The 27673-nt window shown below is 38.9% G+C and overlaps 3 protein-coding genes across 8 annotated transcripts in view; all 3 read right to left on the bottom strand.

The window, feature by feature from the left end:
• fnip1 (folliculin interacting protein 1) overlaps window positions 1-1977 on the bottom strand; it is a 37381-nt gene extending 35404 nt beyond the window's left edge. For both annotated transcript variants that reach the window (XM_031734159.2, XM_031734167.2), the window contains exon 1: window positions 1774-1977. In XM_031734159.2, coding sequence (XP_031590019.2) covers window positions 1774-1865 — 92 coding nt within the window. In that variant the 5' untranslated portion in view covers window positions 1866-1977. The remainder of the gene's footprint in view (window positions 1-1773) is intronic.
• Window positions 1978-2288: 311 nt separating this feature from the next.
• On the bottom strand, window positions 2289-7159 carry LOC116315699. 2 transcript variants are annotated; one of them, XM_039618092.1, is made up of 8 exons: window positions 6855-7159; window positions 6401-6504; window positions 5184-5502; window positions 4974-5108; window positions 4642-4681; window positions 4500-4555; window positions 3369-3400; window positions 2289-3243 (listed from the first exon to the last, which is right to left on the bottom strand). In XM_039618092.1, the coding sequence occupies exons 1-8, from the start codon at window positions 6949-6951 to the stop codon at window positions 2887-2889; spliced, it is 1140 nt and encodes a 379-aa protein (XP_039474026.1). In that variant the 5' UTR covers window positions 6952-7159; the 3' UTR covers window positions 2289-2886. The 2 variants fall into 2 exon arrangements, with proteins under 2 accessions (XP_039474026.1, XP_031589938.1); XM_031734078.2 differs by having other exon boundaries at window positions 5202-5502.
• A 1503-nt stretch (window positions 7160-8662) lies between these two features.
• Window positions 8663-27673, bottom strand: part of acsl6 (acyl-CoA synthetase long chain family member 6) — a 38240-nt gene continuing 19229 nt past the window's right edge. For all 4 annotated transcript variants that reach the window (XM_039618579.1, XM_031734150.2, XM_039618578.1 and 1 more), the window contains 17 exons: window positions 25667-25768; window positions 25411-25510; window positions 24636-24814; window positions 23508-23540; window positions 22006-22057; window positions 20304-20377; window positions 20021-20098; window positions 17252-17386; window positions 16701-16835; window positions 15887-15982; window positions 15651-15723; window positions 14014-14102; window positions 12231-12347; window positions 11973-12116; window positions 11707-11808; window positions 11534-11605; window positions 8663-11065 (listed from right to left, as the gene is read on the bottom strand). In XM_039618579.1, coding sequence (XP_039474513.1) covers window positions 10925-11065; window positions 11534-11605; window positions 11707-11808; window positions 11973-12116; window positions 12231-12347; window positions 14014-14102; window positions 15651-15723; window positions 15887-15982; window positions 16701-16835; window positions 17252-17386; window positions 20021-20098; window positions 20304-20377; window positions 22006-22057; window positions 23508-23540; window positions 24636-24814; window positions 25411-25510; window positions 25667-25768 — 1722 coding nt within the window. In that variant the 3' untranslated portion in view covers window positions 8663-10924. The remainder of the gene's footprint in view (window positions 11066-11533; window positions 11606-11706; window positions 11809-11972; window positions 12117-12230; window positions 12348-14013; window positions 14103-15650; window positions 15724-15886; window positions 15983-16700; window positions 16836-17251; window positions 17387-20020; window positions 20099-20303; window positions 20378-22005; window positions 22058-23507; window positions 23541-24635; window positions 24815-25410; window positions 25511-25666; window positions 25769-27673) is intronic.

Here is a 27673-nt window from a genome sequence, read left to right as displayed (position 1 = left end):
CTTCCTTTTCGCCATTTTTCTTTTATGCAGAAACTCCTACTGCTGCATCTTAGCCTATTCTTGCTACCACACAAGTGTCCCTCTCCAACCATGTCTCCACACAGTTCTGTCCTCTCTAGAGCATTTCATGCTTGATGAATGGGAAGCTTATGCCAGAGGTATGAAGAGCACAGCTGACCACTGAGCTAACAGAAAAGCCTGCTGCCTGCCTGTTTGCTCTGGGATTGATGCCAGTCAGCCCCCCGCCCCTCCACGCACACACACACAGATTGCATTTATATCACTGGGTGCAGGGCACCTTTATGGCAGTGGAACGTGCTCTGGCTCAGGCATGGACCAAAGTGCAAGCAGCACCACAAGGAGGTGCGTGTTCAGGTAAATATCTTCCCCATGAGTGACAAGGTGGGAGAAACATTTTGCAATGCCAGTGTATTTAAAGCTTTAGAGCACGTTTTTCCAATGGTGGCAGACCTGACCCTGAGTGTGTGAGAGAAAATACACAGGGAGACTGCAAATCAACTCCCATTCAGCTCAATGATTCACTGCCATGTCAAGCTGAATGTAACCTTAGAGTTCTTATGCAGCTTACATCGGTTTTGTACTCCATAAATAAATAAGACTTTGTTTTAAGATTATGAGTGGAAACATTATATATGCTAAGGATGCCCAGTTGCAAGCCTGACAGCATTGGGCAACATGTCGCAGCAATACTGCGTTAATTTGCCTTTAATTTTTAAAATACATGACCAGATCGTTAAAGGGTAAATATCAAAGAGCACTGGTGTTTGGAAATGATAAATGTTTTCTATATCTACATGAGAAATGACACGATTATCTGCTTTAGTGGATGTGGAACACAAGCAACGCGTGCAGGAAATACTATAATCACTACAAGCCATCTTGCATTTGTTCTAAGCATCGGTTTTCTAAGTAAACTCCAGCTACTTGTCTATTTAACATCACTGCAATGTTAGGTGATATTCAGACGCCAAGTAGCGCTATTTCAGTAAAATTAACACTGTGCATCAACAGTCTACCGACACAGCAGCACGGTATGGCATACATCAGCGGCCGACTGAAGCGATCACATGTGCTTCCATTAAGAGCACACGGTGTCCTGCTCTGTTGTCTGGTGGAGAGTACAGTAACAGAGGCGAAGCCGAGGGATGCTACTTCTATTTAGCTCCAAGTTATCAGGATGCAGCTAAAGATAAGCTACAAAAGACCGCGACAATACTGTCACGTGCGTTTTCTTGCCACAATGCTGTTACCACAGAAACACAAAGGGGAAAGAGGAGGGGGGAGCAAGGGGGAGACAAAGAGAAAGCAAGATACTTCTACTGTAACTTGCAAGCACCATTTGACTATCTTCGGGATGACAATAAAGCGTTTTTTCACTTATAAGCTGACATAAACAATTATTTATATGAGCAAAAAAGTGATGGCTAACGAGCTGAATCAAGTCCCACCAAGACAGCGCGTGCAGCAGCCTCGCTAGCGTCCAACAGCTAGCATTAGCATGTAGCTAATCGCACCAACAAGGCACAACACGTCTCTCACGTCGCTCTACACTTTCCAACACTGATGTCAAATCAGCCAAACTACACAACGCTCATCTGCTGAGTGCCTCGAGTTGAAAATAAGCGTTGCTCCAAAAACACTGTCATTCCTTTCAGACGTCAAAGCGAAAGCCATAGATATTATTAACGTACACACGCACAGCCCTACACACAAACCACAGGCGGACACACACACACGCACACAATAAGCTACCTGAAAGCTGGGTCCTCTTTGCTACACCTCGGGGGCGGCGACGAAAACGCATTTCTCTTGTTAAAAAGTTTCTGAAAGAGAGTCGGAGGCATCTTGTACCAAAATGAATTCGGTACAGAAAGTCTCTTTCCTTTTTCAAATCCACGACCAAATCTTGTTCCTTGTAACTGTCTCCATGGGTGTCACAGTCATATGACACGCATTAGTCACAGGAGCAGCTTGGTAACCCACTACATTATTCTGATTGGCTCACGGGACGCCAATGCTGCTACAACAAATTACCCGATTGGCTGATATTTTTGGTATAAGTACCACGTGGTGAGTGGATTCGCTGTGTTGATGTTTTGTCGGCAATCGTGACTGCATGAAATTTATTCACACTTAAAAAAAAAAAGTATCTAAGTGCGACTGCTGAACGGCTTGACACACACACACCCACACACGCTTCAGATATTATTGAAAGACACAGTTAAGAAAATAATTAACTGTAAGAAACGCGTCAAACACAGAACGAGTGATCGCCCCAACAGGCATTTTATTGTATTTTTATTTGCTTTAGACACTTTCTGAATCAAATACATATGCAGATTTTGAGGACAAAGACAAATATACATAAATATGGAAGGAGTATACCTAAAATACATATCTTATACATTTAAACTTTGCTTTTAAATCATTCTTCATTTAGAAAGTCTATAGTAACACATGTTACGAGAATAAATACAAATATAGACAAGCACAACAAGCAAAAAACATATATATACACACATATACATATATATCATATTTAAAGGTGGAAAAGCTCACTGTATGGACAAGACAGACAATGTTTTTTCAAGGTAAATGCATATGTGCCATCTAGTGGTCATTTCACATCACACTTTTTTCATATTAACCTAAACGCCAGTCTAGCATGTCTCTTTAATTAGTACTTAAATGTTATTTAAAGTTTGTTCCATCGATTCTTCTCTCCTTCTTTTAAGTACTAACAGACCATTTTTATATAGGACTTTTTACAATTAGACTAATCTAATCCAGATGAGGGGGTAAAGCCGGAGTTTTATGCATGCGATATTCTAGCTTTAAATGTGGCAGGAAAGATGGTTCGGTGCACTAAACAGCTGTGAAGGGAAATAAAGTAACACTTCTGAGTTTCACACATCTTTCTCTCATGACCTGAAAGAGAGTATCTCTCTCCTTGTCAGTGGCAAAGTCAAAGAGCTTGGGTTCCCTATGGCTAGTTTTCACAGACCTTTTTAGCAACATGGTCAGAGGTAATGTTTCCTCTTCCGAGCCGATCTCTGCATCAGGCTTCAAATCCTCAGGTGGGCTGGACATTTGCAATGGCTTGTTGAGACTGTGAGTCATTAACTTTGAAGCTGGGATGCATTTTCCATCAAAGGTCTCAGCAATTACAGGGCTTTTGAATGAAACCTTCTTCTTACACAAGATAGGTCTTCTGTAGCTGAGCTGTGGAGTAAAAATCATTTCAATCATGGCTGTGATCCCCCTTACTTTTGTTTCTAACAAAATAAAATGATCTACATCATATCAAATTTAAACAGATGTAAATAAATGGGCAGATGACTTCTTACTCTTGGTGGGGTTTTCCTCTTCAAGGCTTTGTCTGCAAATTTAAGACAGAAACCACAAAAGTAGTCGTAATAATTATACAATAATTTTTTTGTGGAGTAGATATTAAAAATACACATGAAATATATGCACTTGCCAGCCACTTCATTAGGTACACCTTGCTAGTACAGTGGTGGGCCCCTTTTTGGTTCCAGAACTGCCCGAATTCCTTGGCTTCAACAAGGGGCTGGAAACATTCTTCAAAGAATTTGCCCTATATTGACATGATAGCATCACAGAGTTGCTGCAGATTTGTTGGCTACATATTAATAATGTGAAGCTCCTGTTTCACCACATCCCAGAGCTGCTCTATTAGACTGAAATCTGGTATTTAATTGTGGTATTTAAATGATGCTCAGTTGGTACTAAGGGGCCCACATATGCCAGGAAAATATTCTCCATGCCATTACACCACCCCCACCACCAGCAGCCTGAACTGCTGCTAAAAAGGCATGGTTGATCCATGCTTTTATTTTGTTAACACCAAAATCTGACTCTAGCCTGTGAATACTGCAGAAGAACTCGAGGCTCATCAGACCAGGCAACATTGTTCCAATCTTCTCTTACTCAGTGTTGGTGAGCCCTGCATTTAGAGATCCTCTTGCTTGCAATGCTCTGATTATTTGAGTTACTGTTGCCTTCCCATCAGCTGAAAGCAGTCTGGCCATTTTTCTCTGACCTCTGGCATCAAAGCATTTTCTCCAAGAGAACTGCTGCTCACTGGATATTTCCTATTTGTTTTAGACAATTTCCTGTAAACCCTCAAGATGGATGTGTGGGAAAATCCCAGTAGATCAGCAATTTATAAAATACTCACACCAGCCTGTCTGGCACCAACAACCAAGCTACGTTCAAAGTCACCTTTCTTCTCCATTCTGATGCTTGGTTTAAACTTCGGCAGGTCATCATGATCATGTCTACATGCCTAAATGCACATAGTTGTTGCTATGTGATCGGTTGATTATACATTTGCTTTAATAAGGAGTTGAACAAGCATTCCTAATAAAGTGGTTGGCAAGTGTAGTTTGTAATAATAGTCATGCTCCAAATACTACTTGAGGAAGATGCGTTTCTCATGAAATGAGAGCCTTTACCTGATTTCAACGAGTCATTTTGTATTTTAGCAGCAGATCCGGCTTCTCTGTTGTTGCTTGATAAAGAAATAACAAGGAATGAAGCAGTTAAATTGCGTGAGCCACAAGTACTAAACACTGAGATTCAACTGAGAAGACTTACCTGATCTCACAGGTCTTTTCAGCAAGAATAGTGGAGGCATCTGCAGACAGAGTTACTCCTTATCAGACACACGGGTATGGTTTGGGTACGCATATAAATAACACTGTATTTAATTGAATCATATGTTAATTTGATTGCTCCTTCTAAAAGAGAAACATTTTAAATGTAAATATCAGATGGAGTCAAAGGAGCTTGCAAAAAAAGACGTACCAAACATGACTGAGTATGACTAAAGTTATATTTTTAACACGTTTGTTCAATTAAGTGGAATTTATTGAATTGAAAAAAAGAGAGAAAATTAAAGTGTGACTGAGATTTTCTCCCAGTATTACCCAGGATGGTAGAAAGGTTAGGGGGATGATGCATGTGTATGCTCTCAGCGTGGCTGACATCCAACAAAGTGGAGTTTTTTATGTGACGATGGAGACCCAGCAGGTCTTCCCCAATGGAGAAATTGAAGGTTTCCACTATCAAGACAAAAAAAAAAAGTGAGAAATGATGACACCAAGTGTGCCTGTGGATATACAAAAATGTACACATACAAATGCACTCAGACACACCCTGGTTTTCTCTTCTGAAGATCTCTGGAGAGGGAAGATTGTTAGAAGTTGCGGAGGTCAAAAAGTCCTCATCCTCTGTGTCACCAGAGCTGAAAGTTGTGTCAGTCTCCATGCTAGATAATGTGAAGCTTTCCAGAGTCACTGCCAAGCTTTGCTCGTCTTCTTTACCCGACATTTCATCACCTTCATGAGCCTTTACTACAGTCACCTGAACGGCAGGTAAGGTTGCTTTGTGTCCGGTAGTTTCAGTAAGTGCAGGTGTGCTTAAGCTAAAAGTAGATTTGGGGTGTACAGTGTTGGCCTGTGTGAAAAGAATAAGCATAGAAAGGGGGAGTAAATAAAACTAATCTGGTGACTGAAGGTTATAGCATATGATTCTAATGCTTTTTTATACTTATTAAACTATTCAGTGAAGTTTGTCTTTGGTTGCTGATTTTTTTGCTGTAATAATTCTTCTTGGCAATAAATCTTATACAGCTGGAAAGCACACAGTAGTGTGCGACCAAGCTGGTGTCTGTGGTTCTTCCACAGGCTACTGAGCCGGGCTGTTTAACAGACAGGGGGCTCACTGAGCCCCCTGTCTGTTAAAAGAATACACTGTTAAATTGTCAATATGCATTTTTTATTCAGACTTCAATCATCCAATCCAATAAGAGACACCAAACAAGAATCAATAACAGAATAAGCTGTCTGGCACTGGCAGAGAAATTTGGCAGGTTGTTCACCCATACACTCAACTCCTCAATGCACCATTAAGGGGAAATACACAGTATAAGACTTATCGCCAAGAAGCGTTGTTACAACAAACAAATCATCAACCAAACACTAATTTCCTTATTTTTCTGAATAATTGCTCTTCATTCTTTTCTCACATAATCTGATGTATGACCACTGTGACCGGATTTGTTAATGTGTTCTATAGAACAAAATGCACATGTCACTTAAACTTCTTGCCAGTTTATTGGGGGACTCTTTGTGGCTTCAGCATCAACATTCACTTGTTTTTTTCTCTACGTAGATTCCTTCATATTTTCTTCTTGTCACCCATATATGTACGGTCGGCAAGGTATCATTTATCTTAATTGCCCCTTGGGGATAAATAAAGTGTCTCTGACTCTGATAATTGTGAGCTAGTAAATATTAACGGACATCAGTGACTGTTAGTCTTACATGAATACAAAATATCTGGGCACACTTACAGATACTGGGCTCTTTGGTTTGACAGTGGAGTCATTCGTGACTTCCCTCTCAGGTTCTTCTGGAAAAGCTTCATAATGCTTGCGGAATAGAAGTTTCCTGTGCTCTTAAAGTTTGAAAGCATGGATGCAGAGAACAATTTAATGAGAACAGACAGTGGCTTTACTTTATTTACACTTTGTTAAAGTGTACAATAAATAGATATATTAGAGCTTCTCTTAGTAGATTTAACAGATTTAGAAAAGCAGTTAAAATCTGAGATAAGAAACATGAAGGTGTTCATAATATATTTCCCAACACCTTTTTGTGCTCACAATGAGAACTAGACTAAGACCAAGATTAAAACTTTTTCTTTTAAAAACATCCTGCAGTTAACTTTTAAATAAACAATTACCTGAAGTTTAATGTATTTAAATGTAGACTGCGTTAAAATGTGTATTACAGTGTTTTTCTTACTGTCTCGTCTGGTGAGCGCTGGTTTCACGGGTGTATCTCGTTTGATAGGTAATCCACGGTCACAACGGAGTCTAATCTGGCGCTTGTATCGATCCATTTCCAAATAACATATTTTTTCAGACCAAATCACAAACCATTCAGTGAACTGCTACACTATAAACCTGCTTCAGCTGATGAGTTACTAGTAAAAATTATAATTAGGAGAGAGTATCTTTAATCTAATGCTTCAAGTTCTGCCTTTATCGTCCCCCGACCATTCTGTGCGTTACTTAGCAACCAAGCACACCTGCAGAATATGTGATCAGCTGCCAATCACCACTTTTAACGCATGACCGAAACGATTTATTCTCATTTGTATGCTATTTAGAAACTCTGGAAAGATTTGGTAAGCGCTTATGTCGACCATCATGCTTGGCATGCCTTGACAGGTGCGATAAAAGTGAAATCACTGTCCTGCCGTAGTAAAAGTGAAGTGGGTCAGTTTTAAAGACGTTCGTTAGCCGAAATGGACACAAACAAAGAACTTAGCCTAGCTTAACATAGCATAGATAGACTTTATTAGTTATAGCCCCCTAGCTTCTTCTTTTGCCTTAAGAATTGCCTTAATTCTTGGTGGCATAGATTCAGCAAGGTGCTGGAAAGTATTTGAGTACAGTGATTAAAGCTTTGTGACATACTGTAGCGTGTTTATGCAAAGAGCCATCAGAAGACCGGTACACTGGTCATAAAGGGATGGACATTGTCAGCAATACTGATATATGCTGTGGCATTTAAATTATGGTACTAAGGAGCTCACATGTGCTAAGAACATGCCCCTAATATTACACCAGCAGAGGCAGGATGGATGCATGCTTTCATCTTGTTCATGCCAAAGTCTGACCCTACCATCCAAATGTCTCATCAGAGCAGGCAACATTTTTCCAATCTACTATTGTTCAGGTTTTGGTGAGACTGTGCAAATTTTAGCCTCTGTTTTCTGTTCTTAGCTGACAAGAGTGAGAACACTTGTGGTCCTCTGCTAGTGTAGCAATTTGGATCAAGGTTTGGTGTGTTGCACATTCAGAGATGATCTTCTGCATACCTTGGTTGTAGTGAGTGGTTATTTGAGTTACTGTTACCTTCCTATCAGCTCAAAGCAATTTCGCCATTCTTTTCTGACCTCTGGCATCAACAAGTCATTTTCCCAAGATAACTGCTGCTCACAGGATATTTCTGTTTTTCAGGCCAGTCTCTGTAAACCCTAGAGGCGGTTCTGTGGGAAAATCCCAGTAAGGGAACAGTTTCTGACATTCTTAAACCTGGCACCAATAACCATGCCATGTTCAAAGCCATTTAAATGACCTTTCATCCTCATTGTGATGCTGAGTTTGAACTTTGGCAGGATATTCTGACCACTATTCCAGGTGCTAGTTTAGCTCATTGGGTTGGTGCATTTCCCCCCTGCTCTCTCTCCCAGCTTTCCTTTCAACTGTTCTTTAAGAGCCTTTCTCATCACATGTTAAGATTGATTGTGTGACAAAGGGCTTTCTCGCATCTAAAAACAATATTACTTACCTTTTAGAAAATAAAATAATGTTTTGATATGAGTGTAAATAGATTTGTGAAGTGCATTAAGCTTAAAATACTCCTATTCCTTTACTTAATGGAGTATTTTCATACTGTGGTTGGTACTGTACCTTATGAGTTCCTCTCATCACTGCTAATCTGGGGAATAGTTCAAAGTCTTTTTTCATGTTACCATCCTGACATAAAAAAATGCATTCAACATCATTAAAAAAGGACCAAGACACTAGTTGAAAATCATTCCAGAACATTTTTATTTCACTGCCCTTGTCCTATTCCCCAGCCTCCCTCATCCCGATTGCTGCACTCGATCATTACAAGGATATGGTGCTTATTCCATTTTTACAGCAGAATAGATAAATAAATAAGTACAGTTCATCTCACTACACGCAATAAGAGAGAAAAAAAAATCCATTCAAACCATTGATTCAATAAATATGCTTACATCTAACTGTCTTCATTTATGTACATCCGCATTGTTTATGCTTTGGGACGGTAATCAACTTAAAAAGCGAATACATTACTTCTACGTGTAAACCTTTTTAAAAAACATGGTATCGTTTGTTTAAAAGGTGATGTTTGTTCTAGCGGAATTCGTCATTGGCTCTTCTAAGTGAAATGGCCCTGTACCTGCAGCTGTTGCTGACAGCAGCTAGATACAACCGGCTCCTAATGACCACAAAGAAATGCTTGTCTTTTTTCTCGTTAAATGCCAATGGTCCCAGCATTACAGGGCAAATTGCATGCATTGCCCCAAGGCCTGGTGTTGCATTAGATATTTTGTTTTTTTTTAACCTGACATTCTCTTTGTGCAAAGACGAGTAAAAAAGAAGTCTGAACCTCGATGAGCGTTACAGATCGCCGGCCCTTACATAAACAAGGAGCATGCATGCTAAACCTCTGACTGCAGCCATGTTGAACTGACATAATGAATGAGTGCGCGAATACATGACACAAAGTGTAATTTGGGTGTGGCTCAGACATTGAGATGCTTTACATGGGACAGTGTGGACAGCGATGATTTGAAAGGCAAGAGCTGCTACTCTCTTAACCTTATTATCGTAAATCTGCCTTCAAACAGAAGGGTGTTATTTCGTCTAATTGCACCATATTTGGGTTATACCCAACTTTTATTCTTGTATCAGTTCGGGGTGGTGTATCAGCCGCCTTACTAGCGCCGTTTTTTATTCAAAGAAAATCTAACTTTTTCCACTGGGGATGAAATCCATTACAATTCTACAAGGTGTCAGCATTAATGTACATTTTGAGATCTCCTGGAGCTACACTATACACTAAAACATCACACTTGCTGTCGTATGACTGTGTTACTCTTGTAAAACAGATGGGTTTTGTTTGGCTGGTAGGTTTAAAGAGGAAAGAAGAGCTGAGGAAGTGGGAATGATGATGCTGAGTTTCTGATGCTGGGGAGTGGGTGTATTTGTTTTTGGGTCAATAGCAGGTAGCAATGTACGGACGATTTTAAATGCCTCAATTAAAACAAAGAAAACAAAAATACATCGTACAATACACACCGTTTCATGTACGTTATTACCTTTTTTGTATACACTGACAGTGTCAATCATGTGAGAAGCCAATGTTAAAAACTAAACTCTATAATAACTTAATGGAAAGTTTTTCGGTGACATGAGTTTCCATCTAACATTAAAATTAATAGGCGTAAATCAAACTGACTGACACATTGGTTATGAATTTAATCAGTTGATATTTGTATTAGTGATGTACTAATACGATAATTGGCTAACTACCTACCATGGGGGCATCTGCTAGCATTAGCTTGTTGTCCTCTTTTAAATCATTGTTTTTTGTAAGCACACAAAAATCAGCTATCAGCACATCACGTGAACTGTCCCCCTGTCCCTTAAAAAACTGACAGTTGATAAATGGAATTTAATTCACAGTAAGTAGCAGTATCCCTACAGTTGATGTTAGCTAATAAAGTCAAGACATTGCCACACCCCTAAAACGGTTGAGTCATCCCCCCCTAAATAATTGGAGTGTTTTGGCATTTATGATGCATCTCCATTTCTAGTAAGAACAAGTTTCCTTTCATCCCTTTATAAAATCCCAGTAACTATTCTTTACATTCATTATGGGTAACTCCATGCTGCCCTCTGCTGGCTACCCCTGAAATTGCTTTTGTTTTGTGATGGAAATTCATGTCACACGAAAAAAGAAATAAGTTCCTTTATATGAACTAAAAATTTTAAGTGTCGATTTAAAATATGTTTTCAATTAATTATTAAACAGTGAATGCGTACATAAAAAGGAAATACATATGACAATGTGCATTGTATTTCGCTTTATTGATTTCTTTAATTTGTTTTTATCTAGGCATTTTTAATCATCTACCGTTGGGCCAGTTTTGCTTTGCTTTCCGAAAGCACGTTAAACGTCAGGTGACACATCTTTGTCCCACTGCAGGTCGCTGGACAAAGCGTCTGTTGTTGTTGTTTGGTTGCTTTAAGAAAACTCAGGTCCGCCAGCCTTCACATAGAGATGCTGTTGTAGAGCTCATCAATCTTCGCCTTAAAAAACTCCTTCAGCTCTGGTCTCTTAGCCTTTAGCGTCGGAGTCAGCAGGCCATTTTGAATGGAGAACATCTCATTGTGAATGTAGATGTTCTTCACCTTTAGAAAGATAAAACAAAAGGAAAAAACAAGATGGTGAATTAGATAAATACTGCTCCTAAATTTACTTTATCTTATAGCCACAAATGCATTGTTAGGCAATATTCTTACAGGAATCACAAGACCAATCCCTGATAGTATATAAATGTAACATATAACTTATCAAACAGCACAAGAATTTATGTCAGTAGCATTCTTGTTTCACTTGGCTTAATCTCCTTTGAAATAATTTTAAACAATCTATATATTTTTATTAATCATAGCTGTATCTGCAGTGTTTCATTAATTAAGATATTGTGGTATTGTTTGGAGGGATTTAAGTACTGGATTACTTAAAGACATTAAAATATAATCTAAAAGACGTTACTTCAGGCACATACTGTTTATGGAGATACTGTAAAATCTTATCTTACATGTCTTAAGGTATCAAGAAAAAATACACTTACAAACAGATAAGTTCCTACTTACCTGCTCGAAAGAATGGAGGCCACTGGCTTTTCCAAGACGCACCAAATCTTCAAGGATTCCCTTCTTTAACTCCTGTTAAACAAAGAAGAGAGGGAACTTTGTTAAATTTCTAAATTACTTCCAGTAGGTTTTAATAATATTAACTATAAGTGTTACAACCATATGCCACTTACAGTGTTTTTACATAGGTCCTCGTAGGTGCCCAAGATACCTCTCTTCTTGGCCCATTCGGGCATGGTTTCAGGGTCAGGAACAACTATTCCTACCAAACAGGACTGGAAAAAAACACAGGGTGTATTGGATACTGATGCAAACAGAAAATCAGCACTAAGTAAGACATAGCCCAGATGTACTTGCTCTTAGGAGCCAAAGATGACATAAATTTGAGCAGGAGTTCTACTTCACATTACACTTCCTGTAACCGATTAAGTGTCCTTACCTGCAGACTATCTCCATGAACATATAGCTGTGCCACAGGTTCGCTCCTAATGTAGATGTTCTCGATCTTCTCAGGGGAGATGTACTCACCCTGCGCCAGCTTGAAAATGTGCTTTTTCCTGTCAATGATCTTCAACGTGCCATTCTACGGAAAACGAGAAATGTAATTTAAAAAAAATATTATGGACAGTTCTCATATAAACACAAGGGATTTTTCAAAATCTATGACTAGTCTCAAATGTAAGCTGCGTATACGCACAGGTAGCCATTTCCCGATATCTCCCGTGTGGAGCCAGCCATCGGCATCCAGTGTCTCCGCTGTTCTCTCTGGGTCTTTGAGGTAGCCCTTAAACACGTTTGGTCCTTTTACACAAACCTGGTTGACAGATTAGAAAAGTCATAAAGGGTCAGGGTTAGAGGTTAAGCACATGTCCTCTACAAACACATGCAACGTTGTTTTTTAAAGTCCGAAAATTTTATACGTTACCCTTCCTATAAACATGTACAGTCACATGAAAAAAAGTACATCTTTCTAAGATTTTACATATCAGGACATAATAAAAAAATTATCAATTCTTGTCAGATTCCAAAATTAAGTGTGAACAATGTAATAAGTCGTGTGGTTCTCCATCTGAGGTGCATTTACCTAATTTCAGAACCTGGCGAGGTTATATGCAGATATGTAAAACTTTAGAAATGTGTACTTTCTTTTTCACTTTACTGTATTTGTCCTCTGTGTCAACCCCTATATGCTAATATGCTAGTGATCATTTTTAAATTCTGATCTTTATAAAAAATCTGCCCTCATTTCCTGACATTTCAAAATGCTCACGTCAAAGCTGTAAAAACTACTCTCTGACATACAGTGAAAACACACCTACAGACCTACACACATCCTTACATATGCACGTATGTTACTTATTTCTACCACAAAAGTGGTTACGTTTTTGGTTGCATTTGCATGCATACGTGTCATTCTGTCTATAAACACGATGAATTCAATGAATTCTCGTAAAACGTTGTAGAGGTGTAGAGCGGCGTCATGCTAACGAGCCACTGAAATGTGCCTTGCATGCACCAAGGTCATGAAGGTCAAATTAATAATTCATTGGTTGAAAATGGACAAAAAGCCTTAATACTTAAAACTATGATTCTTATAAGTGTGGTGTATATTGTCAACAGATAAAAAGTGCCATATAAATATTTAAAATATCATGTCACATTTGACCTCTGACCTCTCCTTCAAGGCCAGTAGATTGATCTACAGGCCAAAGTGATAATAGTAATAATAGAGCTATTTAAAGCTATGTTTCTTACTGCTATTGTTTTTTTTTTTGGACAACATATAAGCATATAGGAAGCAAAATATGGGGATTCTAAATATCACGTTTCTTTGGACCTCTGGCAACTTCTTCAAGGCAAGTTAAGGTCAAACTTTTATAAAATTGATTAAATCATTAAAGCAGTTCTTAAAATTTTAGTGCTTTTGTTTGTTTTGACAAAATTTAGGATGATGATACTGATGTATGGGGATTCAAGATATTAGATTATATTGCATTTGCATCCAAACATTAAGTCATTGGACTTTGGACCTTACCTTTACATTTCACATCTGTCTTTCTTTTAAGTTCACCCCAAAATGCGTTCTCTATCTTTAATTAAAGTATTGTCAAGAGAAAGTGAATGAGCTGCCTAGTTAGTTATAATAAATGATAGTATAATTTTATAATAAGTAATAATAACCTCATGCTGTTTATCTTCAGTTATTTACAAATCAGTACCTACTATCCATTATCACCTATTATATAATGGTTGTGTAGTCAAAGTAAGCTTCTGTCACGCCCCCCCTTATGTGATTTTTATTTATTTATTTTATTTATATTGCACTACAAACTTCTTAAAGTACGTTTAAAAAGAACAAAGAAGAGAAAGTGAATATATAAAAGATACAATACTATTTCCTTAAAAGTAAATGCTGCTTTTAAGGTAGGTTTGTGCTCTCTGAGTGCATCTTGTGTTTCTCTTGAAATCGCTTTGCTTACCTCTCCCTCTCCCTTAGAGGCAAAGTAGTTCTTCTCGGGTACATCCACCAGTTTAATGAGGTTGCATGGCAGCGGAGCCCCAACGTGGCCTGTTGGTCAGTGCAAGAAGAAACATTAGAAACACAGCAACTTAATTTCCTTCCTCACTTTCCACTGTTGAACAAAAAGGAGGACTATAAATTGATAAAATGCTCAATACTGAGCATAAATCCTATGTGAGGAGGTAAGGTGGTTTAATTAACAATATTTTTACTGAATAATTAAATCTAAAGGAAAACCAGTCGTCATCATTTGGGACAGCATTATATCTGTGAATTATCAGAAGTGAACAGCAGGGGGTGATGCTTGACTGTATTATGAGCTCTATCTCACACTGCCTCACAATAGGTTGACACTTGTAGTACATCTGTTTGCTTGAGACCTTCATTTATGCAATACAATCAATTCCCTCACTCAAAAAAATATGTGGCTATAAACACAAGGAAAGCTTTTACTTTTAAAAAGGAGGTTTTGAGTCGATTAGTTTAACATAATGTAGTAATAATAATATAAGCCTATTTTTCTGTGCTTCATGTTCAGTTCATTAGCTGTAAAAACATTTTAAATTTAGTATAATTTAGATTTTTTTTTTAGCAGTTTTTAACATCATTTTAAATAATATTAGTCTTTAATTTTTTCTTTGACTTTTGTGTTACCCTTTATTTTTGTTCTGTTAGCAAACCCACCCACCGATCCAGATGCGCACACCTGCATAACACCTGCCCATGGCTTCATGCATTCATGCATTCATGCACATGTGCTTTTTTTCCGCCTTCTTTTTCTATTGTTAACTTGTCACTTTTGTTGTTTGTACAGTCTTGTTGTTGTTCTGCATTTGTGTTGTACTGTTAAAAGGGAACAGTGTATATTTTTTTATATCTATCTATATCTATATCAACTGTCTCTTAACTGCCTGCAGCAAATATATTTCTCTCTCAGAGAAAGATTCACATTATACTGAATGAGACAGCCAATCAGAACAGAGCTTCACGCATATATGAATGCATAGAGTTTACTTGGAAAATACCTGCAATGCCTGGCTGCTGAAAATAACACAGCCACAATACACCCAATCTGGTGGGTAAAAACAGGTCTTTATAGGAGATATTGGGGTTTTATTTGAGCTTGTTGTTGTTGGAAATCACCTAAACTGGCAGTGTTAACCATTGCAATATGACCTAACATCTATTTCCTCCCTGTCTTGCTCGCAATTCCAGACTTGTTTTTTTTTTTTTTTACCAGTACTGTCCTTGGCCGTTTCTTCCTCAGCCTCCCACACACTTTCAGCCTATGGTTTTTTTCACCTGAGTGCAAAACAGATACTCCTTGAGGGTCTGTGCCATCACATCAGCTCAAAACTGCACGTTCCCTCACAAAGTTTTAAGCTTTTTAACAGTGCCAAATAGTTGTGAAAGACTTGTAATTAGGGATCTATTTAGGCGTGGTTGTTGGTCGTTCTTTAAAATCATAACCCATTTTTAACACTTTAAGACCTTTGACCTGAGTCACGTAAACAGGTTTAGTGTTACAAAGACAGATAAGGATACATCTGTCTTGTGATCTGTCTTCTACATGCTTGCACAATCACTGTCGCCTACCTGGGGTCCAGTCTCCAGGTGTTGTGAAGGTGCAGCCAGCTGTGCACTCTGTCTGGCCATATGCCTCATACACCTGCACGCAGACACGTTATGTTGAAGCAAATGTAGATATTAGTTTGTGAATCAAAATCTGTAAAATTGCTGACAGCTAACAACTTGACAGTTGTAAAGTTATGATTAGGGTTAAGGGTTAAGACCTACTCTCATATCACAGGGGCACAGTTAATGGGTCTGACCTGACATCCTAGAGCTGCTCTGAGAAATCCCAGGACAGTGGGTGAGGTAGGAGCTGCTCCTGTTATAATCATCCTCAGCCTTCCTCCCAAGCTAGCCTGCAGAAACACATTGTAAATACAGAAGGGTCATTATTTTCTGTGTTAAAAATAAAACACAAAGCTTCACTGCACCAGTCCGGATGTGGTCACATTGACCTTCACACGTGACCTGCGAAGAATGTGAGGACAAGAAGTCGGGACAAAATTAGCCTTACTCACATGTGCCACTTTGGACTTTTTACTTTTAAATTCACAGGAGTGTTACTTGCACACCTCAATAAACTGAGATTAAATCACTAGTGAGATGGCAGGACAAAGACTGTTTGATTAAGTGCATGGCTAATGAAATGCAAACACAATCTCACCAACACACCTGAAGAAGCAGATTAGTTGAGATTTTAAGAGATTTTAATCAAGGACAGTTAAAATAAGTAGTAACAATAAGGGGAATGATTGACATTCAAGGTAAGTTGCATAACTAACACAAACACCAAGAGGCTTAAACGCAACAATGAAGTACGTCTGGATGTAAACCAGTCCTTCACTGCTACTTGTCCTGTTAACCTACTCGTTTATGATAGTTATGTAACTGATTTTTTCTTTAAAAACACACAGGAACATATATATAAATGTAGCTTTGATTTCAAAATGGATCATAATTCATTTTTTCCACCACCACACTTATCATGTATAATGTGATGTAGCATGGCTATAAGAACAGCTGTAGAGTCTGTCCATAGTAGCACAAAGCTTAGGGGCAGGAAACACTGTTTACCTGAATCTTACTGAAGAAGATTTTGTCCCAGACGCTGTCACTGCGAATGATCCCGCTGCTGACTTCAGCACCTTTTCTCTTGGCAGCAAAGTTGAGCAGCCAACGCTTTAACGGGGTGTTTGCCTGGCTGAAAATCTGGTAACAAAGAGAAAACACACATTTCTTAGTGGAAGACAGGCCTGTCTCAGCTGATACAGCAGTTAAAACATATCCAGCTATTTATGTAGATAATTAGCAAAATTATCTGCTAGCAAGAAATACGAACAAATATACAATAGCCACCACTCACATTATTCCCCCTAATGGCTCTCTTTGAAATTTAGAGGTTCTAGGGTTGACCAGACTTGATTAACAGGTATATGCTGGAGAGTTAAAGGAAACTACATTTACATTTAAACTGTAAAATTTGCCACTTTAGGAGTTTGTTTTCCTGTTACAGGACCAAACATCTTTTCTAATTCTAAGTGGAATGGACAGGCTTTATTGCTTCAACACAATCAGAACTAACGACAGCTTCAAACAAAAGCAGTCTTGGTATCTATTCATCTCACCTTGTCATACATGCGATTGAGCAGTCGAGGCACCACGGGGAAAATGGTCGGCCGCAGGGCCTTCATGTCATCTGGGAGGAGACGGATGTCGCCCTGATAAAACCCAATCCGTCCTCCATGACAGTACACCACAGACTGCAGACAGACATATATAACACTAAAACTGAGCAATGAACACTCCTAACTTTCTGATATCATTGCAGACAAAATACCAGCACTGAAAGTGGAGCCTTTAAATCATGAAATATTAAAAATAAAGTCACATTATTACCAATAAATAATGTTGGCAAACACTCATAAGGGAGATTTCTATAACATTTAATACCTCATTCGCCTAACTGTAATACAGATGATAACAGAAGCATCACTAATGGGTAAATTCTGATTAAAAAAAAAAAAAAATACTGGCCCTTGATGGGCACCCATGTGAAATACTGGCTGTATCAGTCATCATACGTGTCGGAAGGCTCGTTTTTCCCACAGTCGCAACTCATTTAATGTCATTTAGCAAAAAGAGGAACCTCATAGCTTGCACGTTTATTTCGGTAGTGTTTTTACATTGTCATGCGCATGACCTTGCTCTCATTATGTCAGAACCTATGCGCAAACAAAGATCTACACACGTTGTATGATAAATATAATGTAGTAAAGACTGTAGTCGTGGAAGATTTTCATTTAGCTGAGTAAAAAAAAAAAAAATGCAAAATGGGTCCAAGGCATGTTCAGGCAACACCTCTGCAGAGGTCTTATCAGATAAATGTGTCTGAAGTATTAATGAAAAGGTGGTTGGTTGGGGGGAAAAATCGCACCCACGACTCACTTATGATTAGTCAGTGCTTACACAGCATCTTGCAGTTATAGTTGGTCTAAGTGGAGTTTTACTGTATCTTTTTTTTTCTGGCAGCTGCTCATTGTGAGTGAAATAGAAGTGTCACGCGTGATGTCATCGTTCCAGTAACTATGAGTCCAGATTGGACGAGGCGTGGAGAGATGATGGACAGCCTTGTTTTGTTTTATTTTGTTTCAAGTGACTTTAAATAACCCGAGTTAATTTATTGTTATGTAACATTACAATCTGTATTAGTGCAGGTATGACTTCTTTGTGTTACCTCTAATATGTAATTAATTATAGTTAGCAGCAGAGAAAGTGACTCATTATGTAGTGAGGATTCACCTTTGGGTTCCAGAACTGTTCCTGAAGTGTTTGACAGAGAATTACTAAATGCTCAAGTTCATTTCGCAGTTCTTGTTCTCATGCGGCTACACCACCGCATGCTTCTTTCTAGATCATATGCAGATTGTGACACTTCCACAAACTGACTATCAACTCAGCGCGCCTCCTTTTGTTGTCAAACTGAAAAAAAAAAAGGGCACCACAAGTGGCTGCCTTCCGGTTTCTAAAGCCATCTAAGGACATGCAAAACACGGGGACCGCCTTGTGTTCTCTCTTTGACTGAGACTTCGCCAGCATCAGATATAGAGTTGTGTGTTTGTGTTTGTCTGTGACTGTTGAACTTGAGCTCTATTTTGTGATCTGATGCATTTGCTCTCTGGGAAGATTAGGTGGTTTCCTGTGTCTGAGTCTCACGCTGTCTACAAACATGCTGCTAGCAGCAGTTTACCAGACAGGTTCAACCTGATGCAACCTAACCGCTCACACATATGTGTAACACAAAAATGATCTGAGTTGAATCTACACATTTATTGCCCAACTTAATTTAGATTTGATCACCTTTTAATATTTGCTGTGAGGCTTAAAGATGAATCCAGAGTTACTAATGAGCAGCAGAGTTACTAATGAGCACACACTCAGAGCTTCTTAGTAAAGGGCCACACGTTACTGCCACTTTAACTCACTGAGGTCTACACTGTAAGTGCTCTCTTCGCTGTCAGCTTTTAGTTAAGGCCTGAACATAACATCTGGCAAATAACTGAAAGAGATGGCATAGAGAGCATAAAGGAAGCTATAGAGATTCTTGTAAGTAACATGTAAACCAACACCTAATTAAAAAAACACTCCTCATTTCTTGGCAGCAACATGCCCAAGGTTTCTTGTGGGAGATGTTCCTATTAAAAGCAAACCTCTAGACAGAGAAAGTATCCCAGTGGAAGGATGGGTGGAGATTCTTGGAAGGTATCTATACAAAAACTGTGACTAAAAATGAAAATGAAACTCTGTTTTTTCCACAGGCAGGAGACAGTGGGCTCTTTGTAAAGTTTACTGCAATACCCTACAGTGTTTGCCAGTCCTAACATTCTACAGAAACTCAGGTTTTGGGCTGCAACAACACAAATTCTGCCAAATATACCAGCTTATTTTGAAAATCTGCTCAGCTGTAGGGCAAAGGAGAAATGCCTGCAGGCTGCAGGGAAGCGCTGCTTTTATAGTAAATCAGCTGTTTGACACATGCAGATGTTGTCTTTGAGTAACCTAACCTGATTACTGATTATCGAACCTTTTACAAATACAAATGAAGATTATCATCTGTGTGTGTGTGTTTCACTGGGCTAGGAAATGATGCAACGTGCCATCACTTGCCATAAAGTGCAGGAATGCCAATTTTTTTGTAGAGATGGAAAGCAAAACTGATGACAGGGAAGGAAAAGTTAGGGTGGTTTCTTTCTCTTTTTTCCCCCTCCTACAGTAATTAGTGCCCACCTTCAGTGTCATACTTCCTACAGGACGTTCCCACCTCCTCCCCCACAAACATCCTTCAGCTCATTACTATCCCATTAGTGTGATTGCAAATGACAGTTTGGCAAATTTACCTCAATAAGTCTCTCAAACATGTGAGCCAGTGGCAGGAAGGAAATGAGGCAGTCGTCTTGGTTGGGGAAAATTACTTTCTGCAGGACACACAAGAGACACAGACAAATGAGTTAAAGATGCTATTTCGACACAGAAACTCGGATCTTCGAGAATTTGCGTGGACGAGAAAATGAACACATTGCAACCAGGCTAATAAATCACTGGGCAAAAGACCATATATGACTGGGGGATAGGTGTGAAACATTTCCTGAGCATAGGTTAAGAGACGAGAGGGTGACTCACATCTGTTACTTTAAGGAAGCCTGAGAAATCGGCTACCACGTTTCCATGGGTGAGCATGACTCCTTTTGGGTTTCCTGTGTAAGCAGAAGGAAAACAATCTATAATGAAATTGCCCAACAGATTTCACAACACATTTCCTCACTAAACTTTGGAGCACACAGTCATTCAAGTTAACACCAAAGGAATTCGACTTGGAAAGACAGACCTGGTTCAGCAGAATTTTATTCATGACTTGGAAGCCAGAAATGAGTCGTGTTAACACAGCATCTTTTACATTATGTTTTTAAACAGAATCCAGTATTATGAATATTGCAAAAACACGTGCCGGTCTGCACAAACCATGCATTTGCAATAAACTGCATGGTTTATTTCTAAAGCATATAGAAACAATTACATCACAGTTTCAACCTCAACTTCTCCTATTTTTTTCCTCCTGTCTTGGCAGTTCCTAACAAACACTGAAATAACAGTACTCTCTGTTACTGTAATGCCCTCTTAATCTTATTCTCATTCCCTGTCCTTCCTTCACGATTTTAAACTGAGTGGTTATTAGAAACTAAGGTTCCTCTTTCTGAGATGTCAGCTGACTCAAACAGCTGTTAGCAATCTTGTAGGCTCAATGCAGACTAGATGTCGCAACAGCGCGGGAGGGAATTCTCAAGAAATGGAGGGTGATGTGAGGAAAACGAATCCTCTGCTGGACTGCCTGCATGTGTTTGTCCTTATCGCCAGCAGGAGGCAGGATTTTCAACAGACCGTGAATGTGGGAGCTGCAACTTGCAATCTGACACTAGTGGGTCCTCACATGACCCTGTTTTTGTTCCCTCCTACTGTTGGTTTAAGTGGTCGATGGTGCTGTGGGGTGAAGCTTCTGAAAACGGAGCATTGTGGCCTAAGCCATGACATTTATGTAATGAAGGAGGTTGGGGAGGGGAACGAGTTAATGATTCTCTCACTACTGGATTATTGTGCTGCAGTGAAGAACCTGGGTTTACAGTAAATGATACAGTTCAAAGTAAAGTATATAGAAATTGCACAACACGAGTTACAATAAACTGCACTGTGGACTGACTTTTTAATAACTTACCAGCATCATGTCTCCTGGACACCTTTCTCTTTAAGGCTTTGAAAACATCCCTGCTTTGAATAATTTTAGTGCTTAAAGTGTTTAAACAATACTCTGTGAAAGCATATGTTAAACATCTAAAGTTAGTTAGTTTAGGCATTTTGAAAGGCGAACACGGTTTTATTTTTATTATTATTATCCACGTGGCTTATAAGCAGCACCTAGCACTGTGAGTGCTTTTAATGTAAGCATTCTTGATCCCAGTTGGAACTGTCACACTCCTTATATTCACTAGAAGCAGTGGCATATGCTTTGCACTCAGTCAACACGGGATCGCTCTTAGAAAACACAAGACTTGTGGTTTATGTGTGAAAAACCTCCCTGCCGTGAAATAAGTCCAGACAGATGAACCTTGTTTGTTTGTTTGTTTGTTTGTTTTTTAACGGGAATGTTCGAAAAAGCGCTACATGTGACCTGCTGCTGCTTCTGGAGTCACTGGCCAACACAGTTTGGTGAGAATACAAATCCTATGTACTTCTTACTTAATAATGGAGTATTTTTTATATCACAAATTGCAAAAGTGACACATAACATGATACGATGTCATATTTCTGTAACATCAGAAACATTTACTACCTGTGGTTCCACTGGTGAAACACACAATAGACAAGTCATCTGGGGATGGTGGCTGTGAAGAAAAAAAAAAACACAACACTGTCAGATGACATGCAGGTTGTCATGAGATCAACTTCTACCTCTTGCAGCTTCCTCAACAGCAAGCTGAACCAATGCATGTGAGTCTAGAGAACAAAGATTTCCATATGTTTATCCTTTTTTGTTTGGGTGGGGGGCTTTTTTGCCTTTGTGCACCCGGTAATTGCCCTCGGGGTGGATTCAAAGCCAGGTGCCCAGCCCTTTACGGCATCTGATTTGAATAGTCAACCCAGTTGAGCCGTCACTCTCTCTCATTTTGAACAAAAGGCAAAAACTAGCTTGACTGGTCAATACCTTTTAGCCAGAGGGCTGGTGCTTGTGTGTCAGTGTTCAAATTTTTACCTGTCAACACTAAGTAAATGAAAAGCTGTCAGAGCTGTTATGATACAGACACAGACACATCCAACAAAAATAGGTTGCTTTCTTCTTGTGTTCATATGTGAACATCTGACAGGCTCAAGTACAGTTAATCCAAAGGAGATCACGTGATATTTTGTGGTTCCACTCAACTCAGTTGCGCCCTCACTCTCTCTGACAATTATATATTATACTAAAAACAGGCATGAACTTCACTTGTAATCAAAATAATTTTAGCCTCAGTTTCGTTTAAGTTACATAAAACGAGACGCTTGAACACCGCAGAAGGTGATTAAAAACAATTCATGCTGTTTGGAAGTTCTTTGTTTTTGTTTTTTAAGCAGTTCCTAGTCACTGCAGGTTTTTAGGCAGCTTTGGTAGAGGCTGGTGAGCTGCCAACTTTGTTTTTGGGGAATTCAGAGTTGTTTTGATTGGGGAAAGTGTTAATTTGGCATAATGTTTGTACATTTAAGAATACTGGCTAACGAGACTTCGATAACAATATTTACTGTGCTCACAAGGCCTTGGGAAGTGAACTGGGCTGATACGGCCATAACGCACAATCATCATGTGATGCTCGCCAAGCTTCTTAAAAGTTGAAGGAGCTTGGAAAGAAAAGTGTCTGGAGTTCTTTAAGTTGCTTGAAGACGTTTCACATCTCATCTGGGAAGCTTCTTCAGTTCTAGGGTCAAATTCACACACTGGTGGAGGCAAGCTACATTGTAGCCATAGCCACCCTAGGGCGCACTGACAGAGGCGAGGCTGCCGAACACTGGTGCCACCGGGCCCTCTGACCACCACCAGTAGGCAACGGGTGAAGTGTTTTGCCCAAGGACACAAGGAAACTTCTTCAGTTCTAGGGTCAAAATGGTGGCGAGTCCCAGATTTAAGCCCTGTGGGAGTGTCCCCCCAAGAGCGACAAAGGACCCCCTAATGATCCTCTACCTAAGCACATGAGCCAAGGTGTGAAAACGGGTGTAGGTCACAATCAGTGAAGGTTTCGGGTGAACTCACTATGTAACCTAGTCCCTCCCTATCATGTAAGTTATTGAAATAGTTGTACTTACTATAGGTTTTCTGTAGTGATCTCGACCCAGGGCCTGTAAATAAAAAATGTGAAAACAACTTTACATCACTGTATAATGCTCTTAAACATTATAGCTTTATTGTAATTCCTATAATATGGAATAATTGAGTTCTGTTGAGGAATTTTCTAAATCCAGGTTGCTACACTGTAAAAGAGCCTGCAGCAGTTATCACAATTAGGCTTAAGCCCCAAGCATTTGCAGCTGTGCATGGCTGAAAAGAAGGAAGTAATAATCATTGTGGGTCATACTGGTGTCAGGATATTTAAAACTATAGGTCATAGCTGTCAACCCTTATGCATTTCTATATGCTTTGTTGCTGAGTTTGTGATTGATACCATCAGCAGACTAGCTGCCATTCAGCCTTTTCATTTCTTGTCACGCACCTAGTAAACCAGATCTGCTGGATGAGGACGACACAAACATTCGTGCTCTACATGAGACTGAGAATGAGATTACATTTTCAGAGACTGCGCTAACCTTCTGCAGCTCACGTACTGCATATTTTGCATGATTTATCATCTTGACAAAGCAAGGAATACAGCATCTATGATAAAATTCTCTTTGAGATTGACACCTTTGCTGTGCAGGATCTGTTTAACATGTCTGTTTATTATGGTTGAGCTAATGACACCAAGACTAAGGCAGAATGAGGAGAGCAGTCAAATTATTGTTTGTGCACATATCACACCCATCACACTGATAACAGCACACGACAGTCCATTTAACTATAGAGCTGTGTAATTTCCAGTTGATCCGTAGAATGTGTGCAAAAGATGAGCAGATACACACATTGCCCAGTGTGTGTTGACTACATCTAAACATCAGTTTGCTTTGATTGTTGGCACATGACATTTCTGACATTACAGTGACTATGTGGCTGAGACCTATGACTGTTACCAGATTAGAAAAATATGCAATCATAGCAGGCATTACTGTGAGAGCATATGTTGTAATAAATATATATATATATATATATATATATATATATATATATATATATATATATATATATGATGGATATATAATAGATCAGCACTACTCAGCCTAAAACTTGACATACATATGGTGTGCTGTCTCACAGGCATACCAAAGTCCTACATGTCTTACCTCCACTTCTTTCATGGCCTGCACATGGACGCCGCAGCCCTTGCCTTGCTCCACGAGGTCAGAGTCAAAGGCATCCATCAGGATGACTCTTCGCAGGCCGGGGGTCTCCTTCCGCTCCACATTCTCTAAAAGCACCCGAGCTTTGTCCATTTTGTCACAGATGACTGTGGAGATGTCAGCTGAAATGACACAAGCACACAAGAGCACACGCTCCCTTGTGTGAACATCATCAAAGTAAGAAAAAGGAACACAAACAAATGTGGAGTTGGAAATCAGTTGGAATTTGGTCACATTTCAAATTTACAAGGGTTTAAAGTAAAATAATCCCGTTAATCGATTTTAGAGCTATCATTTGGGTCGCTGTAAAATCTTGAATACATATGTTCTTTTTAAAGTTACGATGATTTTACTGTTCGATACATTCTTTTCTTTTTCCAAGCACTAGCTTTTACACCACATGAAATTCCTATCATCTGTTCCTTTGCAACAGAATTACTTATTGTTACAACTACCAAATGTTTTAATGACACATTAGCTTAAATCCAGGAAGCAGCACTGTGTATGAAGGTGACAAAGATGCAGTCAGCCACCAGTGAGGGGAGCTCTACGGCTTACACTGATACAAGTTCCTGTTTAAAAAATCCACACACACATGTTCTAATATGTCTCACAATGCCCCACAATTATTAACCTGCAGACTGACAGCTGTTAAATTTACATTTCCTGCTCAAAGCTTGGGAAGTCATTACAGTCTTTGTCATGTTTGTGTTCTTACCAGTGTTTATGATGAACCGTATAGCATCTTGGCCAAGCGTGTCATAAAGGGGAACCACCACCATAGAGTATGTGTAGCAAGCCAGCTCTGAGATGATCCACTACAGTCAAACAGAACAAAAATACAAATAAATGAATAAAATCTGAGGTCGGACTTTATCCTGCACTTGAAAACCTCAATAACTTTAAGTTCATATACTTAAAATTAGGGCTACATGCATATTAGACAAAGATTGAGCAAAAAGAGTGCTGGTTACCTCAGGTCTGTTCTGAGCGAACACCCCTATGAACTGGTTTGGATTGGGCTGGCAACCCTGGTGCAGAAGGCCTGAGCCCAGATGCTCTGCTCGGGCTGTCACCTATTCAGTCGAAGAAAAAAAAATGTGAGAACTGATTGAACCAAGTGGAAAAAAAAACATACAAATCCTGAGCTAATCTCCCAAGTGAAGAAAAAAACAACAACTTTAGATTTTTGAAAAACCTTTGCTCAGTTTCTGGTAATATTGTGCAATTTAGCTAAATAAAAGGACCTCTAATTTTGGATAAAAGGGAGACCCAACCTTGTGTTAGTCATCTTTTTTTTTTTAAACTTTCTTCAGTTTGAGAGATTTAAGCCCATTTTAGAAACATTTTAAAGAAATATTCTGCTGTGTATTCTGATGATTCACATTGTACAAATTACTGTGATTGTGAAAGACATCACAGAAAACTGGGATTAATACCGCTGTGGAAACTTGCATAATAACACACATGATTTCATGTTTCAGCAAAGGTCTAAGGCAAACCTAATTTTCCATTCTGGAAAAAAAAAAAAAATCACAGTGCTTTTTAAGTCTCTCAATGAGTCTGTAAGACAAGTCCAGATTTGCCTGGCTGACTTCCTGGGAATTGGAGTGAATGAAAAAAAAAGAAAAAAAAAAATTCCACCCACTTTTCTCTTGTACAATACGATGATGTCACAGATAAACAGGGTGCGTATATCTCATGCCTGTTGTAAATTTTGACATCGCTTTTAATAGAAAATTCCCTCCAGCTACCAGCATTACTTCAGTGACTTTCCAAGAGACTGTCAGTTTGTCTCTTGTGCTCACAGATTTGTTGGAACCTGAAACTGGTTTACTGGATGATGGGAAGTTTTCAGTTATTCTGCATTTAATAACTATTTCCACATGTCTCGCCAACTGTGCTGCAATCATTGGCATATCTAAGACACACACAAACACACACATAGAAGCGCAGAAGGTGGTGGAACTGTAATTATTATATACAAACCAGTGCTCATACATGGCCCTGAAGATCCAGCTGAAATCAGCCAGTATAATACAAGTGACCAAGACTTTGTAGTTAATACATTCCCTTTTTTCCCCAGTCAGTTGGTTGATTTTATATTTATAATAAATAATATCATACCCTTGTATAGCTATCTATATCCATCTTGGTCCGCAGTCATGACATAAGTGATTATATCTCCCACTCTTGGAACTATCATGTGGCATGGGAGACTGAAATTTTATAATATACAGGACTGGCTGTGGAAAAACGTCTCTACTGCTTACATAAACATGGAATAAATAGAGGAATGTAATTTTTTTGTTGTTTATGAAAGAAATTAATGAGTAGAATAAAAACTGATTAACTGGTAACCTTGTATCTAATTTTACTGGCAAAAAACAAAGATCCAAAACACAACTCCCAGTCGTATTCTTCTTTGTTAGTGTCATGACAAAGTGGGACAAAAATAGTTTAGTTATTTAATTTTTCATATATATATATATATATATATATATATATATATATATATATATATATATATATATATATATATATATATATATATATATATAAGTTAAAGCTGTGTATCCAGTTAGCAAGCAGTCAGAGTATAAGAAGTCAATAAAGTGACGTGCTGCTTTTGAAGTGGTGAGCTATTTCACATCGGCAGCCAATCACACCTTACACCCCAGCCAATAATGTACTCTGCATTTCAGGTCTTCCGGATATAATCATACTTGTATTTTTAGATTGTTTCTGTGTGTCTGCATTAAGTATGTGAATTGAAACCTCACCTCCAGAGACAAAGTCTTTAGCTGTGTTGAACAGTAATATTCTTATTCAGCAACTCATACAAACAACAATAGCATCTCTGCAAAGTAGCTTGCAGTTTTCATGTGTGCTGTGCAACTCTTGCAGGATGGAAGGTGAACGGCAGTTATAGAGTCAGTCCGCTCTAGCAGGATAGCATCAGTCCTTTCTCTTAACCACTT

Source organism: Oreochromis aureus, linkage group 10, assembly GCF_013358895.1.
Source record: "Oreochromis aureus strain Israel breed Guangdong linkage group 10, ZZ_aureus, whole genome shotgun sequence".
NCBI classification, from domain to species: Eukaryota; Metazoa; Chordata; class Actinopteri; order Cichliformes; family Cichlidae; genus Oreochromis; species Oreochromis aureus.
Note: the sequence above shows the minus strand (reverse complement) of the source record. Positions and strands in the feature narration are given on the sequence as shown.

What these genes read in the sequence shown, in the direction of transcription:
- LOC116315699 (XM_039618092.1), bottom strand. Translation starts at nt 6,951, where the DNA reads ATGGATCGATACAAGCGCCAGATTAGACTCCGTTGTGACCGTGGATTA. An exon ending in AAATGACTCGTTGAAATCAG is followed by an intron (nt 3,401 to 4,499) that starts GTAAAGGCTCTC and finishes TTAAATTTGCAG; the next exon opens with ACAAAGCCTTGAAGAGGAAA. An exon ending in AGAGGAAAACCCCACCAAGA is followed by an intron (nt 3,244 to 3,368) that starts GTAAGAAGTCAT and finishes TTTACTCCACAG; the next exon opens with CTCAGCTACAGAAGACCTAT.